This window comes from Mchenga conophoros, linkage group LG3 (assembly GCF_057382185.1).
Source record: "Mchenga conophoros isolate Kocher_MC1m ecotype Shallow Benthic linkage group LG3, M_conophoros_male_GT1.1, whole genome shotgun sequence".
Taxonomy (NCBI): Eukaryota; Metazoa; Chordata; class Actinopteri; order Cichliformes; family Cichlidae; genus Mchenga; species Mchenga conophoros.
Window position 1 is genome coordinate 64929204 of NC_140528.1, and position 21079 is coordinate 64950282.

At 39.1% G+C, this 21079-nt stretch overlaps 1 protein-coding gene and 1 pseudogene across 1 annotated transcript; both read left to right on the top strand.

The window, feature by feature from the left end:
• Positions 1 to 21079, top strand: part of LOC146580115 (obscurin-like) — a 374391-nt pseudogene that overhangs the window by 42382 nt on the left and 310930 nt on the right.
• LOC146580118 (leukocyte immunoglobulin-like receptor subfamily A member 1) lies at positions 4669 to 19200 on the top strand. Its single transcript, XM_085250656.1, has 6 exons — positions 4669 to 4828; positions 5172 to 5438; positions 11827 to 12108; positions 18665 to 18736; positions 18859 to 19134; positions 19196 to 19200. Exons 1-6 carry the CDS (start codon positions 4669 to 4671, stop codon positions 19198 to 19200), a joined length of 1062 nt encoding a protein of 353 aa, XP_085106782.1.

The following is a 21079-nucleotide window of genomic DNA, read 5'->3' on the forward strand; positions in this document are numbered from 1 at the left end:
TGCCTGAAGACTTTAATCAGTCTTATTATGAATTTTTACTCTCAGTTATTTATAGTGTCATGGTGTGCTGTCTGCCTCAGTGTCCTCTTGAAAAAACCTCTGAAAGTTGTTAAAGTCATAAATGAATAAGACTTCACATACAGAAGAGTAACAAGTAAAACAAACTGGACAAAGTGCCATCGATATAGATTTATTCATTTGTCACTGTCATGGTCTTTCATCATTTTAGTCTGAGTGCTTCTTCCTCATCTTTGTTTAGCTTTTTAAAAAAACATTTCCTCTTTAATTTGAAGGTTTGTTTTCTTTCATATATAAATAGTTCTGCTGTGTCTTGTCAGTCTTTGTCAGAGCATCTGTGAACACTCACGTGTGTTCATCTCTTAGTTGTTTCTATTGACAGTTTATTTATTTCTAGTTTTACATTTTGATTCTTTGTATGTTTCCATTTTTAGACTATTTAGGTATTAAAGTTCAGTTTTATTTAAGTTATTTTGCTTCCTGCATTTGAGTTCACACCTCTGCACTCCACTCATTGTTACAGAGACACATATTTACAAGTGTGTGGACTCTACTGGAAGAATGGACACAAAATACTTTTTCTCTAATTTGGTGTTTCTATGATAGTAGCTTAGTTTGGAGATTTTACTGTAGCAAAGTCATGTATTAACCCTTGTGTGCATTTTATTATCTCTGTGTGTGTGATCAGGTTTGTAAATATGTCGAAACATCTGTGTGCACAGATATTATCAGCTGGAAAGTCTTAAAGTTTTGCATGAAGCACTTAAAATACAGACGTGTGGTCAAGTTTCAGCTCACCTGCTCTCTTTGTTGTCTGTTTTATTACTTGTGACCTTTGCTGCACTTCTGCTGTGACAGATCCACAGATGAGTGTAGAAGGTTTTCTGTATTCGAGGGTTCATTAACCCTGAGCTCAGGCTCACAGGCTCAGGCTTTCTGTCACACTCAGAACAAACCACCAGGTGGCGTATTACTCAGCCAGGCTCACCTGCTCTTCACCTTGTATTTGTGTCTCAGTTGCAGTAGGAAATAAAACTGCAGCTGGAACATCTGTGTGGCAGATGTGGTGGGTTTCTCCTTCTTCCACTAAAAGGACCACAATAATAGCTTCATATTTGTCTAACTTACAGAACTTAAAGTCAAGGCCATTCTGACAGCAGACAGCACAACCACACCAGCAGGGGGCAGTGTGACACTGACCTGTGAGGTGAATTACTCTGTTCAGAAAAACCTCATCTGAAAATGAGATCATCTCTTTTAGCTCTAAGAGTGCAATATCTGTCTCTGATGGAGGCATCTACACCTGCAGAGGAAGGAGAAGAAACACGAATTTAGTCACAACTAAAAGCGATTCAGTCATTATTCAGGAAACTGATGAGTTTAAAAAAATTTGAGAGTTGAAAAAGGTCTTCTCCAAATTGTAATGGAACTCAATATTCAGTAATCACCAGCACTTAAACCACTAAATCTGTCAAATTATTAATTATTAGGCTCAGTACATTGTTTCACCTTTGTTCAGTCTTCAGATCACTTACAGACACAGAGGAGTTCATGGTGCTGTTTTGTATTTTTAGAGTGATTTAAAAAACAGTTTGTGCTCCTTTCCTGGTTACTGAACCTTTACTCTGAGTTTTCTTTGCCAGTTTTGACTTTGGTGCCACATAAAAACTTTGTATTTCACATTTTATGAACAGTTTATGAGAGCAGAGCAGCCTCCAGCTTTGAATCCATCACTGGAGGTTTAACAACATTGTTAGGAAACAACAGCTAACTGATGACTCATTGATTATATGTTCATAAATGTATAAATATGGAAATGTAAAGATGTCGAAATAAGTAAACTGTTGAATATAAAGATCCGTTAATTACCTGATTTAATTTATTTATTTAAAAGAAAGAACTTTTTGATTTTCAAGTCCAATTATCAGTCTGCTAATGATATATTTTTGTTTGAACAGCTCTGCCTAAGCCCACTGTGACACTGCAGCCATCCTGGACTCAGATATACAGCGGTGAGATATACAGCGGTGAGACAGTCACTGTCAGATGTGAGATTCAGGGAGGTGAAGGAGCTCAGTGGACGTATGAATGGAGTCCAGCCAAGTTAAACACACCTCCAACATCCAATGAATACACAATCAGCAGTGTTAGTGAGTCTGATGGTGGAGGATACAGCTGTCGGGGCACAAGAAGCTCCTCCTGGACAGAGTGGAGTGATGTCATCACACTGAATGTAAAACGTAAGTTGGAGATATTTCACTCACACTGTGTTTTTAATTTATATTGTAACACACCGAAGGCTTTTTTGTTTATTTGTTGTTTATTATCAAAAGAAGCAAAAATGGCTTTGATAAAAATTAACAGTAAAGACTCAAAGTTAAACATCTGAAGTATGGAAAAGATTTTGTTATATTGTTATATGTTATAATATTTTTATATTTTTAATGTTGAATTTCTTATCTATAAAATAGTGTAGAAGACATTTCTTACTTCTTAAATTACTGTTTGTAATTATGCTATTAAATAGTGGCAGTTATAACATAAGTAATTCTTTGGATATACATTTTTAAACAAAGTAAAACAAATTAAAATGTGTCTCTGTGCTGAGACCTGGTGGAACTCAAAAAGGTTTTAATTCTTTCAGCTGACTGAAAGCTCTCACCACCTGCAACAGTCACAGGCAGCTTCCTGCAGGAACCTGGTCACAGCAGAGGTCTTGCATCTATTTGAACCCTTTTATATGCCAACACCTCACTGCTGATATTTATGGCAGCTCTGAACTATAATTATTTATGGTGGATCTGTCTCCTCCTGTGCTTGTTTATCATCCCCTCAAGCTAAACAAGGATTTTATTTCCACCCTTTTCTTTGGAATCAGCATTCTAACTCTTTTTATGTTTGCTGCCCATCAAACTCCTAAAACCACCCTTCCAACAGATGACATGAGTTTTACAGTCTATTTAAAAGTTTTGCTAGACTGCTGTGATAACATAAAATCATGGTTGGCAATTCATTTTTTTGAATGTAAACGATCAAAAAAATTGTATTATTTGAACCTTCAGACCCTCGTTTTGCTCGTGTAACCTTGTTCCTCTGAAAAAGTTCAGAACTCTCTTTGAAAAAAATCTGCAGGTGATCCTTGATGACAGTTTCTCATTTGAGAAATAAATAAATTGTGTTGTAAAAGGGTTCGGGCATTTGCAAAAATGACGTTCGTTATGTCATCTGCTCACTTTAAGAAAGTAATTCCTGCATTTATTTCATCCATTCTTGTGTAATATGCTTTATTTTGGTAGCAGCCAGGCTATAATGATTATTTAATTGTTTGTTTTTAAGTCTCTGAATGGATTCACTCCCTCGTAGCTCTCTGATCTTTTAAATAAACAAACTCCAAACAGAACTCTAAGGTCAGCTGAAAAGTTGCTTCTATTTGTTCCTAGAAGCAGACTAAAACACAGGCTAAGACTAAGACTGGGCCTTTGTGATTGTTTTGCCTGAACTTTGGCACAGTTTGCCCTTCAAATTACTCTTTGATTACCAAATAAATAGTGTGCAGAAAAAAAATACAATTCCCAAGGGGCCTCCCTCAACTAGACACATTTGACATAAAAGACTCACCTCCTCCTTCAGATATCAGTGGGCCGGTTCAATTTCAGGAGTGTGGGTGCAGAGGCAGTGGGACAGCTAAGCCTGAGCCAGAGGTTTGATCTGTTTGTCTTGCCAGCAGGTTAGCAGATAAGTGATTTAGCATATATATGTACAAAGGGTCTGACTGCACCAACTAACTGCATGTTGACTAAAAAACACACAAACACATTGTTTTCTGTTAGAAGTTAAGTAAGTTGACTAATAGTAGAAAAGCTTTTCATGCAGACTTCCTCTGAGTTTAATTTCCACCTGTCTCACTTTTCTATTTAAAAAAAAAAAACAGTCCTTACTTCTAACAGACCCATCCTACAGTCTCTTTGTCCTGCAGAGGTGCTGCTCTAGCCTCTTCTTTGTTGAAAAAAACAAAACTAACGCTATGAAACATAAACATTTAAAAGTACAGTGTGAAGAAAACATTATTTTGTGGTGATAGGTTAATAATTTTTATCACTTTTCTTCCTCTTACGGTGCCCCTGCCTAGATTACTGCAACAGTCTAAGCAAACAATCAGCTGAATGACTGCAGACCAAACAGATTTAAGCTGCCAGGCTTTGAGCTCAAACACATCACATAGGATCCCAGCACTCCCATTTTTCATACTGGCTCCCAGCTTCACGCTGATTTTAACCTCAAAGTAAATGTAAAGCAGAAAAATCTGTGAGTTTTGGAGTATAAATAAAATATAACTTTACAAAGTAAATTCTAATACATTTTATATTAAAATATTGTGTTACAGTGTGAAAGCTATAAATTGTTTTATTGTGACTTTGTTTTGATTTTCAGACTTCAAACTGTCTGTGAATCATTTGCTTTGCATTCACTCTACTCTTACGTTATAAACAGCAGAGTTTTCATGTTTCTCTTCTAACTGGATCATTCTTATGTGAACAGTTCCCACTAAGCCCACTGTGACCCTGCAGCCACCCTGGACTCAGATATACAGCGGTGAGACAGTCACTGTCAGATGTGAGATTCAGGGAGGTGAAGGAGCTCAGTGGACGTATGAATGGAGACAAGGCCAGGTTAACATACCTGAAACATCCAGTGAATACACAATCATCAGAGCTACTGAGTCTGACAATGAAGAATACAGCTGCCGGGGCAGAAGAAGCTTTTCCTGGACAGAGTGGAGTGACATCATCGCATTCAGAGTATTATGTAAGTTGGACACGTTTCACACATTTTAATTACAATGTTTCATCCAAAAACACAACAAAATTCTTTGTATTGCGACAACACAACAGGTTTTGTTTTTAATTTTGTGTGATTATTTGGATATATTGGAGGTTTAACAGCATTGTTTGCAAACAACAGCTAACTTACAGCTCATAGGTTACATGTTCATAAATGTATAAATAAATGCAAATATGTAGAAATAAGTAAACAATCAAATATAAAGATCAGTAAATTACCTGGTTTAATTTATTTAATAAAAACAAAACATTTTATTGTTGATTTTCGAGTCAAATTATCAGTGTGCTAATGATATCTGTTTATTTGAACAGCTCCTCCTAAGCCCACTGTGACCCTGCAGCCACCTTGGCCTCAGATATACAGCGGTGAGACAGTCACTGTCAGATGTGAGATTCAGGGAGGTGAAGGAGCTCAGTGGACGTACGAATGGAGTCCAGCCAAGTTAAACACACCTCCAACATCCAATGAATACACAATCAGCAGAGCTACTGAGTCTGACAGTGGAGGATACAGCTGCCGGGGTAGACGAGGTTCTTTCTGGACAGTGTGGAGTGACGTCATTACATTGACTGTCTTATGTAAGTTGAACATATTTCTTTCATTTTAATTTCAAAAACAAAACAAAATAATTTCATCAGTACTGTGCTTCTGGGGTATTTGTTAACACAGTGGAGTGACATCATCACACTGACTGTGTCATGTAAGTTGGGCATATTTCACCTTTTTTTTTAAAAAAAAATTCTATTGCACAACGTTGGATGCAAAAACAAGAAAATATCATGTCTTTCAATAAAACTGCAGGCTTTCTTCTCATTTTAGTATCAAAAGCAGCGTAAAACAAGTTTTAAAGTGTGGTATCGCAAGAAATTAGTTGGTTATATAAATATATGAGTATGCATAATAGTTATTATTCATAGATACCTACATCCTAAGTTCCTGTTATTCATCTGAAAGAAAAAGAATGAGTGTGTCGTTACAATGGTAATGCCAGGAGAGCCAGTAGTGGTTCTGTGTTACATTAATGTTGTAAGGAAGTGGAAGAAGAGTGTGTCCTGTAGGAGGCAGTAGAAAATGGATACTCATGTTCTGTACATGCACTGAAAAGAAGGTTCAGTAAACCAGTGTCAACGATACTTCATTGTTAGTCTCAGTTATTTTATTTCTATTTTTTGAAGATGCAACATAAAGTTTTACATAAAATCCACAGCAATCACTCACAGTGAAACTGTTATGATACGGCTGTGTGGCAGGGAGGATGTAGGACACAAACGCAAAACAATCATCAGAGCAATGAACTTAAAAGGCTGCTTTATTGCAGCGGTATAATTTTCACGAAAAGAAAAAAACTTGCAAAAACAAAATAAAACAAAAAACTGGGAACTAAAAACAAAAACACTGGGAAACCTGTAAACTAGTGACACTGATCTCAGGGAGCACGGAAACACGCAGCATGGTGAGGGGACGACGTGACACTGACAGAGAGAAACACGGGTCTGAAATACACTGAGTGAAACGAGGGAATGAGACACATGAGGGGAGAACAGTCGAGACCAGGGTGAAGCAAAACTAGAAACAGTGACAAAGGACAAGAGACCGTCAAAGTAAAACAGCAAGTATAACACAGACACGGACGAGACACTGAACATAGGGAACACGGAGCACAGAGACCAGAGAGACAAAAGACACGACTAGGGTGGGTTTTGATGATCTATTTTCCGATTAAAATCGATTCTAGCTTGAATAACGTGATATTGATTCAATAAAATCCTGAATCGATTTTCTAAATATAAATGTATTTTGCCCGAAACGCCAGAATCTCAGGTTAAACCACAAGATTTCAACAGCCACCAACCAGCTAAAACAGTAAATGAGAGCAGGCACCTGCTGTGATGCTCACACCTTTGATAAAGTCTCAACTTTTATAGATATAAAAATATGGATATGTACTGATAAGTGATCAGAATTATAATATTTCTGACTGTCTGAGGCAAAATTTCCCACATTCAAATCGAATCGACTTCTAGAAATCAGTGACGATACCCAACCCTGGACACGACTGACTGGGGAACAAGAAAATACAGTGTCCCCTCGTTTATGTCAGGAGTTAAATTCTAAAAGTAATCCACGATAGGTGAAATCTGCGAAGTAGCCAACTTTATTTTTTACAATTATTATAGATGTTTTAAGGCTGTTAAACCCCTCACTACACACTTTATTCACTTTTCTCAGACAGGCACGAACATTTTCACAGTTTTCTCTCTTGTTTAAACTCTCAAAGTTCAAACCTTCTAGAAAAATAAGTCCAAAATTAAAGAATGAAACCAAAGGTACCCACGGTTGCCTTTGACGGTGCAACACGTTTTGTCGCCAGTGTTGTGTTTGTTGGGGAGAAAACTTACAAACATACAGTGCAGCACTTCAGAGTCACACTGCTAGCGATCAAAGATTTATGTAAATTTGACAAGCTGAACGCATTCTGTACTGGACAGCAGCGGTCCTTTATCGCAGTCTTTCTTGCGCTACGGACCAGATAATGTCAGACAGTATTTTCACGGACCGGCCTTTAAGGTGTCACGGATAAATACATCAAATTAAAATGATACGACCAAGACAAAAACTGTGGTGTTTTGTAAATTTAATAATAAGCATGAATTCACTGTGTACTTGTGTAACTTTAATAGCAGCGTCCTCCTGAAATGCACCAACAACATTGAGAGTAAGATCCTCCTCCTCTCTCCCTGATGCTCGCTGATCGCTATGGTAACACGTAAATATTTCTTTCAAAATTAGACACAAAACTACAAAAAGATAAAAAATAAAGTACATGAAAATATATAAATCACCATAACGCTGAATCAGTGAGAGCCCTGTGCTTGTTTCTCTGCAACGAGCCGGTCCCACCTGGGCATAATGGGGGACAGTGACACCTGAAGTGTGTTGCTTTTGCTCAGTCTGCGCCGCAATTTTGTTTTGGAAGCTGTAACTGCAGAAAACTCCGCTTCACACAGTTATGATGTCGGAAATGGCAACAGGGTTTTTAGTGCTGTTGTGGAAATCTCGGGGTATTCTCGGGCGACACCGGCAAAGCTCATAATTTACTCAACCAGGAAAAGATCCAGGGAAACCGAGCTAACAATAAAAACTCTGAAAACCATAAATTTCACACTCCAGCCTCAACTCTCGCTGCCCGGTACCAAATGACTCACGGTCCCGGCGAGGCCGCGAAAGGTGAATTGCATTGTAGCCAGTGGCGTGTCTAGAAAATTTTTGTTGGGGGGGCCAGGTAGGGGCACAGATTTGGAGAAGGGTGGCAGATTTAATTGGCAGATAATGTTTTTAAAAAAAAATTCTACCAACCCTTAACCATAATTCAATAATCCTATAAACCTAATAACCAAATGCACTTTTAACTCTTATTAGAATGAGATTTTAACCACTACGGTGCAAAGTTTTTAGATACTGCGTTGATAAAGTACAAGAGATACAATCAGTGCTTTGTCAGTGTTTACTCAGCATTCAAGGACAGCAATATTTGCATAGTATTTTTACTGACATATACTGCACATATGTTTTGGGCAAAAACATTTTTGAATATTAAAATACGAACATTTGTAGCAAACAATTGACAAATTAGCCATTCCAATGCAAAACTTTCTCTGCCTGTTAAAAAAAAGAAGATAATCTTCTCACAAACTGGTGTTTGATTTTGAAACAGGAAAAAAGTGGAGAAACAACTGAAAAGACTAATATTTGAATAAAACCTGAAAGCAAGTAAATACTTTCTATGCTGCCTTATGGTAAACTTTGGTAATATTGATAAAGAACAACACTGGCTGATGATGAAATACATTCAGCTGGCATGGTGACACTGCCAGTATAACCTGCAGGGCTGGACTGGGACAGAAAATCGGGCATTTTGACTACAGACCGACCCACCAGGTATTAAAGCCATAAAGCCTTTGAATGAAAACAAACCCTGTTGTGACAGTGATGTACAGTCTTGTTGGTATATGTATGATTTCTATACATTTTACGCCAGATAAAAACTTTGGTTGTAAGATTCAGATAATTATTTAATAAAAGCTAGATATTTTAAATGAGAATAGGAAAGAAAAGTATTTCTTTGTGCCCCCTTTCCCTGTTAATGCCCTACCTGGCCCCCTGGCAAAACTTTGCTAGACCCGCCCCTGCACAGTTACCAGCTGTCAGCTACATAAAAAAGGATCCTGGTGGGTGGTCTTCACGTTTCCCTCTCACCAGATATCCAAACCGACATCATGACCAGCAGCTTTACAGCTGTGGCTCCAGCAAACATCAGCTGATACTAGAAATTAATATTAAATAAATTCTAACAACAGCCGATCAAGCTTAAACGTGCTGCTGTTGTTTAGCGCGACATCTGCTGGTTTCGTCTTTCTGGCGCAAAGTGGGCGATAAACAAACAAGAGAGAAAAGCCGATCAGCTGATCATCGATCAGTTTCATGATTGAAGTAGCAACAGGAGAGGGAGGATGAGAGAAGAGGCAGCTGTGCAGCGTAAAGACAGAATAAATCCAGCTTTGTGTCTTTTTCCATTCTAGCTGAAGTTCGGGACAAACTGCGTCTCTTCTCAGCTCAATACGAAACGTGTAATATTTTCTCTGATTGAGGGACCATTCCATTTTTTTAAGGAGCCGTTGGCAACTCTACTAACTAACCTTATGAATAAAATAAAGTTCACTATCAGTAACATCATAGCAACCGAACAGCTGTATAAAAACTCCAAGCTGGCTAGAACGCAGTATGAGTTATTGCAACTGACAGTAAAAAGTCAGCACAACGAAAATAAACTCCACCTAAACTTAGTTCATATCTGACCCAGATAGACTGCAGGTCATAACTTCTTACCTGAAGTTCAGTTCACCTGACACTCGGACTGGCGGCTGCTTCGGGTCTCTCCTCCTGCCTCCCCTTCCCTCATCCACCTGCTGCCTCTGTGGAAGCCCCGCCATAGCCACCACCAAACAACGGAGTTATTTCTACACATCGACCTGCATCTGGCCAATCCACCACCTCTCATTGTTCATGCCGTTACAAAAAAAAAAATAAATAAGTCAAATAAGCCCGATGGCCAGTCCAGCTATGTTAACCTGCAACCAAATCTGCAGCTCCATACAGCAATGTTACGACTTAGATTACATCTTATAACTCATAACTCTTATGTTAGCTCCCCTCTGTAGCATACTGTCTGAAATATTCCACGGCTGCAATAATTCTTTAAGTGTTATTTTTTCCTTGGTATTCTAATTTCGCCGAAGTTTACTAAACTCAACAAACTTAATATTACTTACCGGGACATTTATTCTGTCCTCATTTTCTTTCACCGAAAAATTGTTTCCTGCAGTGACGTCTTTCGTGCTTGGCTCTCCTACCTTTGCTAACGTGATGCACATAGCGCAGAAGCGATGCTGCATCCACTTACACTCGGATATCTGAGCGTCACCGTGAAAACATAATCGGACATTTGATATTTGATTGAATTTTATTGTTTTGCCTTTGGGGTGGCACCTGGGGTGGCCAGTCTGGTTGGGGGGGTGGCCTGTGCCCCCCCAGGCCACCCCGCTGGACACGCCATTGATTGTAGCGAGGGAGAGACCACTGTAATACAAAATCAAAACACTGGTTCACAGACCCAGGACTGTGACAGAAGCATGTGGAGTTGAAAGACATATTCAGTAAATTTCATTAAAAAAATGAAACACAAATGTAATGATCCCAGTTTATTCAGCTCAGTTGTTGCACATGTGGATTTTTCACCAGTTTTCAGCAGAGTGGAAGCAGGCAGTGGTTTAACCCACTTTTGTTTAACCCAGTTTTCTCCTGTTTTGTGGACAGCCAGGGAGGTCTGGCATTGCATCTTCCTTTTCTTGATCAGGGAAGTTTTACCCTGTGTTTTGTTTCTAGGAAGGGGGAGAGTTTTTGTTTGTTATTTTGGCCTTGGAGAGCCTGATGCTTTTAGCTTCCTGGCTCAGCTGTGTTTATTGTGAGTCTTTTCCTTTTTTTTCAGCTTTGTAAAAATAAACCTCGTCAATTCAGCAGCAGCTGTGTGGTTTTTGCGTGCGTTACACACTTTTCCCGTGTTGTTTTGCGTTTCTGTTTTGAGGGGCGTAACAGTCGTTAAATTCTTTCTACATGGTGTTCCTAATGTGAGTGAATAATCCAGCTGTTAGCACAGCCAGTTTACAACATAGGACACATATTAAACAGGTCAATACTGATAGATAGATAGATAGATAGATAGATAGATAGATAGATAGATAGATAGATAGATAGATAGATAGATAGATAGATAGATAGATAGATAGATAGATAGATAGATAGATAGATAGATAGATAGATAGATAGATAGATACTTTATTGATCCACAAAGAAAAGGAACTTTTATATTTACAACAGTGAAAAAGAAAAGTAAAAATTACATTTGTTAAAAACAGTTAAAGTAAAACTGATATTGTGTATAATATGTTAGGGATTTTATACCTGACAGGAAAGTAAGGTCTCAGGTTATTCAGAAGAATAACAGCCCAATGACAACTCTGGATTATATGCTCATAAATATGCAAATGTAAAGATGTAGAAATAAGTAAATAGTGCGATGTTTGAGTATAAAACTTCTTTTTTACAATGTACAATCTGAGAGACTGAAGTTGTTTACATGATATTGTGTGTTGATGTTCAGTCGCACAGATTTGTGCACACCTGGTTGTTTCCGTCACTTTGCTGGTAGATTCTTAATATCAGCAAATTAGGTTTAAGGTTTAATCTGATTTTTTTTTTATTACCTTTTTATTGTTGATTTTCAGTCAAATTGTCACTGGGGTGAAAAACATGTTATTACCCCTAACAAGAGTAATAAAACCAGGAAAGCGTCAATGATCGTTTTATTTTTCTATAAGTCTGATGATGGGATATTTTCTCTTTGAACAGATCCTCCTAAGCCCACTGTGACCCTGCAGCCATCCTACACTCAGATATATGGAGGAGAAATATACAAAGATGCCTCAGTCACTGTCAGATGTGAGATTCATGGAGGGGAAAGAGCTCAGTGGATGTATGAATGGAGAGGAGGCCAGAAAAACATACATGAAACATCCAGTGTATATACAATCAACAGAGTTACTGAGTCTGATGGTGGAGGATACAGCTGTCGGGGCAGAAGAAGCTCTTCCTGGACAGAGTGGAGTGACAGCACGCCATTGAGAGTAATAGGTGAGTTGGACATATTTCAAATATTTTAATTTGTACTGAACAATGTTTCATCAACTCAACCAAACGTTTTGTATTTCAACAGCACTGTAGGTTTATTTTGTGTTTAGGATCAAAAGTAGTTTAAAATATCTTTTAGTGTCATTATAAATATATTTAATAATCACTCAGTGAAACATCTGGAAAATATTTTGTTAGTTTGATGAAAGAATTCAGTTCAAACGTAATAATCCCAGTCACTCCCATCTTGACCTCATGGCTGCACATGTGGAGTTTATCACTGCAGATCAGTTACTTCCTTTGTTTTTAGCATTTTTACATTAATTCCTCGACGTTTCAGGTTTGACTACAATATAACCTCATTTTATGTCACGGTTCGCTTGAGGACTCACACGCAGGACTCAGAGGCACAGTCAGTATTTATTACAGTTCCACCAGGTGTATATACAAACAGTGCAGGGGATAGTGCTATATACTAAGCGGTGACAGGGAAAGGGCTCTGGGGAAATCCAGGTAGGGAAAAGACACTTGCTCCTCTTCTGGCTCTCTCTCCAAACACTCACACAAAAGGGAATCCACTCGGGGAATGCAGGGTCGGGTCCAGGGGATCTATGTACAGAAGGAAACACACGTTAGAGGTTTTGCACAGGGCAGCAAAAGAGAACTTGCTCAGAGCCGGGCTGCACTGACGCGAGTCACACACAACGATCCAGCGATGAGTAGAAGCCACTCCCTGGCTTAAATGCTGGCTGCGCTGATGAGGCCCAGGTGTTTCCTCTTCAGAGGGGGCGTGGGCCGAGGGCGTGAACCCACCATGAGTTCCGCCCTGGCGAGAGAGCGAGAGAGAGAACACTACTAGTCAGCGGCCTGCTGATCCCCTGGCCGTGACATTTTATTAGAGACTGTTCTGCTACATTACAGGTTCCACTTAGATTCTTTCCTGTAATTGTTGTTAATGGCATTTATTTATTTATTTATTTTAATTAATGAAAAATAAAGGTGTTCATGAGCGTCATAATATGTTTAATGATACGACAGCTAGAAGAACCTCCAGTGTAGAACAGATGCATTAGTGGATCAGTGGTTTGTGGTTCAGTTCATGGAAAATCAGTCAGAGCCACAAGAACCTGTTTGTTATACAATAACTACAAGTGTGACAAGTGTGTCCCAAATCAGCAACTGCACCAGTTTCACATGATGACCTCATCACAACTTTTAGAAAATGTTTCTCAAATGATGATTTCTTCCAGTCTTCTTAATCTGCTGTCAACTCATGAAAAATAATCTGTAACTTTTTGGAATCTGAACAAAAACTGTGCAAAGTAAAGACTTTACCTTTTACATTTTACTGAAAATATTGTGTTACAGTTTGAAACTTTTATGTTGTGACTTTTTGTTATGTTTAACTTGTTTCTCTGTGAATCAGCTGTTTTGTAATGACTCTACTTTTATGTTATAAACAGCAGAGTTTTTATGTTTCTCTTCTAACTGGATCATTCTTATGTGAACAGTTCCCACTAAGCCCACTGTGACCCTGCAGCCATCCTGGACTCAGATATACAGCGGTGAGACAGTCACTGTCAGATGTGAGATTCAGGGACGTGAAAGAGCTCAGTGGACGTATGAATGGACTCCTGCCAAGTTAAACACACCTCCAACATCCAGTGAATACAGAATCACAGTTACTGAGTCTGACAGTGGAGAATACAGCTGCCGGGGCAGAAGGGACTATTTGTTAACAGAGTGGAGTGATATCATCAGACTGACTGTATCATGTAAGTTGATCACATGACAGGACATTTTAATGTTCACCACACTTATTTATTTTTCAGGGAGTTGGCAACCCTAGGTGGTGGTGATGTGTTAGGGTCCCTGAAAAATAAATAAAGGACACCTCGTGGCCAGGGCCGGGCAACCCAGTTCACCCTTCACAGTGTGGTGAATTTTGTAGCTCTTTTTTTTTGTGTGTGAAATTATTTTTTTAACCATTTGACTTGAATTTGATTTAAGCAGATGCATATTCTTTGTGATATGACCATATGGGAAACAAATGATCATTTAGCCATTTATTTTTAGCTCAAAATGACAACATTAACACAGTAAAACAGGTCTCTTTCTTAAACAGAAGCCTGTCATGCTTAACTTTTGAGAATATAAGTAAATCTTTCTTTAAAAGAACTCTGTCCTGCTTAACTTAAAATTATATAAATTAATAGAAAACAATAGAATGAAAAATATTCATGTAACATGTAACAGCATTTAGTACAATTGGCTTCAGTAGAGGCATTATTTCAGCTTTTGCTCCCGTTTGTTCCCATGATTACGCATCTTAACTCATCATCATTATTCATCTATGTATTACTTTTATGTATTAGTGATCTATTTGTTGTAATCATCTATCCTTGCAGTTGTTTATTACACAAAATAAATTATATTATCACACTTCTGGCCACATAGCGCTGATATTCACTGCACATGCCCATATTAACCTTAACCAGAGGGTTTAAAAAAACAAACCAGTGTTTACATACCATATCTGCTTCTGCCGTGGCCTGGTGGACAAGAAATTGGTTAAGGGTTCCCCGAGCTTTCACGCCCCTCATGTTCTTCATGTGCCCACCACTAGAAGCATGCCTATGGAAAAAGTGCTCCGGCACACAGTGCAGTGCGCTTTATAGGTGTTATGGTGACCTTTTCCAGCCAGGTGTTTTCCTTTTCCCATTCCTCCCTGTGCTTTTGCAGCCTTTTTTTCTTTCTCTGGGCGAACAAACATTGCTGCTCTAATGCTGGGCTTACACTGTGCGATTTTTGGCCCATTTTGAGCCGATTTATGAGTCGTGCGACCGTTTTGGTGATCGGCCCGATTTTGGCCTTCATCGTGCGTCGTGTAGTATACGTGGGGTAACGAGAAGTGATTAACACTTCGAGCAGCTCCCGATCATCAATCGCTCGTGAGCCGCTCACACTGCTCACGCGCAAACAGGTTAACGTCGGTGAAAAAGACGTTGCAGCACAGCTGTGCAGCGTGTGATCTGGACACAAGCGATGGAGGCACAACTGGTAGAACTTTGGAAAGCTCATCCGAGCCTTTTCGATGTGGCATCACAAAATTATCACGACCACAACAACCGTGAAAATAGTTGGATTTACACTGCTGCTCAATCACAGCTGCCTGATCAATATTTTTCATTAGCAATTTAGCAAAGTTGATGGTGGTGGTGTGTCTGTGTGAGTGAAAGACAGAGAGAGAGAGCGACAGATTTTCTGTTATAACCTTCATTTTATGGAGGCACAGTGTGAGCACTCGGGTCGCATCAGAGCATCGGGCGGTATAGTGTGAGACCCTGCATCGTGACCTACCAACTTCTAATCCCTGCGAGTCAATCGTGCAGTTTGAGCAGGAGCTGAATAACGTGACTGAAAAAATCGCACAGTGTTTGCCCAGCTTTAGGTGTACTGTCATCCGAGACTTGCACCGCAGTGTCGGCGTTTGTTTCCCTGTTGGCCATGCTTCTTGTTGTGGTCATCTGTTGTCTTCCGGTATTTTCTCCGTAAGCGACCTTTCCTCGACCAATGAAATGAGCGGTAATCTGAATTGTCATACTCGAATTGTCATAGTGTGCTGTCAGCTCATTGGTCACAAAGCAGGAGAGGGGCTGGGAATTATGTTTTCAAACAAAGCGTTAATTCCATAAACATTTATAGACTACTTTTGATTCTCACTGTATTACGGGACAAAGTGCGTCCCTTATTAGCTCAATACGGGACGTGTACTTTTGTTTCGAAATACGGGACGATTCCGTTTTTTAAGGGACGGTTGGCAACCCTATGATGTGTCTGGCTGCCAGCGGGAGAGCTGCAGCCGTTGAATGTACTGTTACAGCAACTGTGTGATTATTGTAAGAATAAATGATGCTGCAAAGCATGAAAATGCCATCGGGTCTGCCGTGGTGGCGATCTTTTTTTTTTTTAATCTTAAGTGCACGCAAACCAGTAAACAAATTAAAACAAATACTGTTGATAAACTAATACAAAAATTACAATTAAAATTATCAACAACAAAAACAAAAAAATATAATTAATATGTAAACAACTTAACAACCCCCAAAGTGTCTAAGTCACATGACGTGTCAGTGCAACACCGAAACATAAGAGTGGGGGAAGAGGGAGCAAAGTGCTCTCCGCTGTCACAGGAGTGGTGAGTCCAGTGACCTGGTTGTTTCGTTTTTATCGAAAGCACAGCATAGCAAACAAGCAGAACTCAAAGTAAAGAATCGATCTCACCAGGCTAGTATCGATCCGATGCCGACTTGGGATCGATACTATCGATATTTGGATCGATCCGCCCACCACTAACAGAAAGAGCTGAACGCGCTGGGCAGAAATGAGAAGCGCAAGCAACACATTGCGAGCAAACGCAAATGCAAAAACAGAGCAAAAGGGGCTGCTATTGGTGTGTGTGTGGATAACAACAAACACTGAAATACATTTTTGCACGCAGCAATTCATTTTGTTCACTCAAATTTAGCTTTTCTTTCCTCAAAATCAAATTCTCCTCAAAATGCAACACTTGCACCTGCAAAGGTAGCACATGTGGATACACTAGCACACTTTTCACAGGGCTAACACATCGAAGACATCGTTAACAGCTTCTACAATCACATAGAAGCTGTTTTATAAAGTTTTATAAATTTTATAAATTAGAAACCGGACTGTGAATCAAATTTAATTTGCACAATTCGAGACTCACCGGAGTTAATGTATTGCTCACACAATACATGAACTCTGTAGCTCAACACACATGGTAAATGGACTGGTTCTTTCTACTCTCCTGGAGTACTCAAAGCGCTCTATACAACACACCCATTCACACAGGCATTACTATCTATACTTTAAGTGCTTTCTAACTATCAATCATACGCATTCATACGCCATAAGTATCTTGCCCAAGGATATTTGGCATGCAAACTAGGGGAGCCAGGGATCGAACCACCAACCCTTCTGAGCTACAGCCACCCCACCACAGCAGTTTTGTGCATCTGCAAAACAAAATCAGTGCTCAAAACTGTGTTTCATGGGGTCCTTTTACCCTTTAAACACAGTGCAATATACAAAAAAATTTACCTTGCAGCATGCAGAGAGCTGCAGTGAAAGAAAGTTAACATGAGCAGTGCAGCGGTGCATTCATGGTACATGGGAAAACTCAATACTTCACTAAAGATAAAACAAAATTAAAATAAAATAACAACCAATAATCAATAATACATACCAGGACCAGGGTGAACTTTGAACTTGTAGGTTGGAAACAGAAGACACATAAATATACAACAGTTTCCAGTTTACATTAATTTATGCATCTGAAAACCAGAATAAAATATTTAAATAAAATTAAACAACAATATGTAAAACTCTCTCTTTCTGTCTAGTTGTGTGAACTACAAGTTAACCTGTGTTAGCTCCTACAGGGCAGCTTTCTTTCAGCTGCTCTTCAAACTTTGATCAATATGAGTCGACTCAGTGGACTGGTGGAGTCGTATCACAGTTCAGAAGTGTGAGTCGGTTTCCTGATCTCTGGAATATGAGTTGATCCAGCAGGAACAGATGATTTCAGTGGAAGTTCAGATCTCCTAGGCGTGGATCACCATCAAGATTCAACAGTCTCAGATTTCAGTTCTAAGATCTGCTCTCGGCTGATAAACCTGATCTGTTTTGCAACACAAACACTGGAGTCTTATTCCAGCATTCCTAACAGCTCAGCTGGAAATCACATCCAAACTGCTCCCTGCAATGGCATTGGTGAAGTTGACTGTGCATATTAGTGTGGTCTAAAGACATCTGTGCGACAGGAAATGTCAGCTTCCACAGCAAAAGAATATAAAACAACCTTACTAGGTCTCATCTTAGCTATCAGAGGCTTCAACATCAGATTTAGTAAAGAACACAAGGACATAACGTGCTAACTGACACCAAAGCAAACCAACTGTTACTCACCAAATCCCAATACACCAAAAACAAAAGTAAAGAACAACACCAATGAAATGATAACTGCTCACACTCATTTAGGAGCAATTCTCACATGTTCAAAATACAATCAGATCATATTGACCTGGGTTGCTTCCTCATTATTGATCAATAAACTCAGTCATGCTTCACATTAATTATTTGAAATGTGCATGTACGTAATAAATTAAAATACACAAAAGTAAATAAAACAAATTCACTGTTTTGATCAAAACAGAAATACAGAATATTTTGTGTGGCACAGTTTGTTTTATCTCAACTATGGTTTTGTGATATTTGATCATTTACATGTTTCCATCTTTAAATTGTTCTGATTCAGTCATTTTTACTTTTATGTTCTTGTTCTAAACTGAACTGCAGCCAAACCAAAGGCTGAACTGAGAGCTGATAGGACAGCTGTTCCAGTAGGGGGCAGTGTGACCCTGACCTGCTCTGTGAACCCACCATCATCATCATCACCATCATCATCATATGGATGGAAATACTACTGGTACAGAGATGGCAAATCTTATCAACCTGTGACAAATGAACAAATCAGTGTCTCAGAGGGAGGACGCTACTGGTGCAGAGGAGGAAGAGGAGAACCAGTTTACTACACAGAGTGGAGCCAGTTAGTCAGGATTGACACAACTGGTGAGTTTAAATGTAACTTCCTACAAAGCACTACATCTGATGGTAGTTGTACCTTTTGTCTTTCATGTGTTTTTATTGTACTTTCTTGAACATTAACAGCCTCAAACAGGCCTGTTGTGACTCTGTATCCAAACTGGTCTGAGATATACAGAGGAGAGACGATCACTGTCAGATGTGAGATCCATGGAGGAGACACTGAGTGGGATTATGAGTGGAAAACAAACAGCATCAGAAAACCTCCAAATCAAAATGAATACAGGATTATTTCTGCTTCATCATCCAACAGTGGAAACTATCGCTGTAAGGGCAGAATGAAAAGTTCACAGCATGAAACAACAGAGTGGAGTGATTCAGTCACACTGACAGTTTCTGACAGTAAGTCATGTTTGCTTTAAGCTGTTTGAACACTTTGTAAAATGTGTTTCTGTTCATATAGACTGAGATTATTATTTTTTGTATAAACTGAGCTCACTGTTCAGAGACTGTACTACATGTTCACTGAGAGAAAATCTTTGTTGAACAGATGAACCCCGTCCTGTCCTCACTGTGTCTCCATCATGGCTGAGTCCTGGAGCCTCAGTAACTCTGAACTGTGAGGTTGAACATCCGTCTGCAGGATGGAGCTTCTACTGGTATAAAGCTGTTCCTGATCTATCAGAGAAATCCTCCAGTTATGAGCTGCTACCTGGTGGCAATAGGACTGCAAACAACTCCTACATCATTCATGGACAGACACACACAGCAGGATATGTGTGCAGAGCTGGAAGAGGAGACCCAGAGTATCACACTGATCACAGTCAACCAAAGTTTGTCTGGTCTGCAGGTCAGTTTGTTTCTCTCTGTCCTTTCAATGAGCTCATGTTAGGTCATCATTTTTATTCACCAGCATTTAGACCATTAAAATCTCATCTCCATGACAACCATCGATATCTGTGTACATTAAAACTCCTCAAAAGAAGAACTGAACTGAATGTTTTCCTTTCTCTCTGTGATCAAACCAAACTGAATTTCCTTGTTTCCTTTTCTTATTTCTCAGTTTTTATGTAATGTGATAACATGAAAAACAAAAGACATCTATGAGATTTTAAATGTTTTGATATTTAAACTCATGTTACTGTTTGTACTGATTATTTTTACTTGGTGCACAGACAGGATTTACACAGTTAAGACTCTTTGTTTAGTGCTCAGGTAGGTGCTCAGATAAAAAGTCAAATATAGTTAATAAAGAAACAAAGATGTCAGCAGGCAGGTTAACAGCTCTGACAAATACAAGAGAAACACTGACTACAGATGGACGCTAGAAGAAGACGTCACAAATAACAGCTGCTGTTATTGTTCATTTAAAATATACTTCAAAGGTTTTTAGTTTTGGTCCTGCTGCTGCAAAATATCTCACTGTAGAAGGAATCTGTGAAACAGACAATATCACAGAATTATGACAGAAACATTACAGCAAATGACTGAAGTGTGTTCAGAGTGATCTGTATCAGGTGGATGATGCTGAGAGTGATGACTCAAAGCTCATGATGTCACATGACGTGTACCAAGCTCTACATGAGCTGCCAGCAGATAAAGCATGTGGGTTAGATCATCTTAAACATGTCAGTATTCGGCTCCTTTGTTTTCCATTGATTTGACTGTGTGTGTGATTCAGGGCTTGTTGTCAGACTCAGTGTTGTCTCACCAAACAAACACTTTATCATATTGAACTATTAAATTTGATTTTCAAAACAAAAGCTTCAAACAAACAAATATTTTCACTGTGATATTTTGATCCTAACATCTGTGAGCTTTGTCTCTTCACTGCATGTTGTTTCCAGATGTTCATTCAGCAGCGTCTCTCACAGTGAGTCCTGACAGAGTGCAACACTTCACCTCTGACTCTGTCTCACTGACCTGTGAGGGAAACTTCACTGAGTGGAGAGTGAGGAAGTTCTCTGATGGCCGACTCTCTGACTGTAGGAGAATGACTGGATCCACATGTAACTTCAACACATCAAAGTCAGATACTGGAGTGTACTGGTGTGAGTCTGGATCAGGAGAGTTCAGCAGTGCAGTCAACATCACTGTACAGAGTATGTTATTATACATTTACTTCTTGGATCTGAATGATTTAGACGTCACATGAACATTTGTCTCAGCTTTGCTCTATGTGAAGTAATTCTATGTGGCAACACAAACAAAAATGAGAATTTCAGACAATTTCAGACAACAAAGCATCAAAATATTCTTGGATGTTGGTCTAATTTCTCTTCATCCGTTCATAATCCAGTTTGTCATAATTTGCCAACAGTATTTTTTATTTTCTCTGTCAGAATAA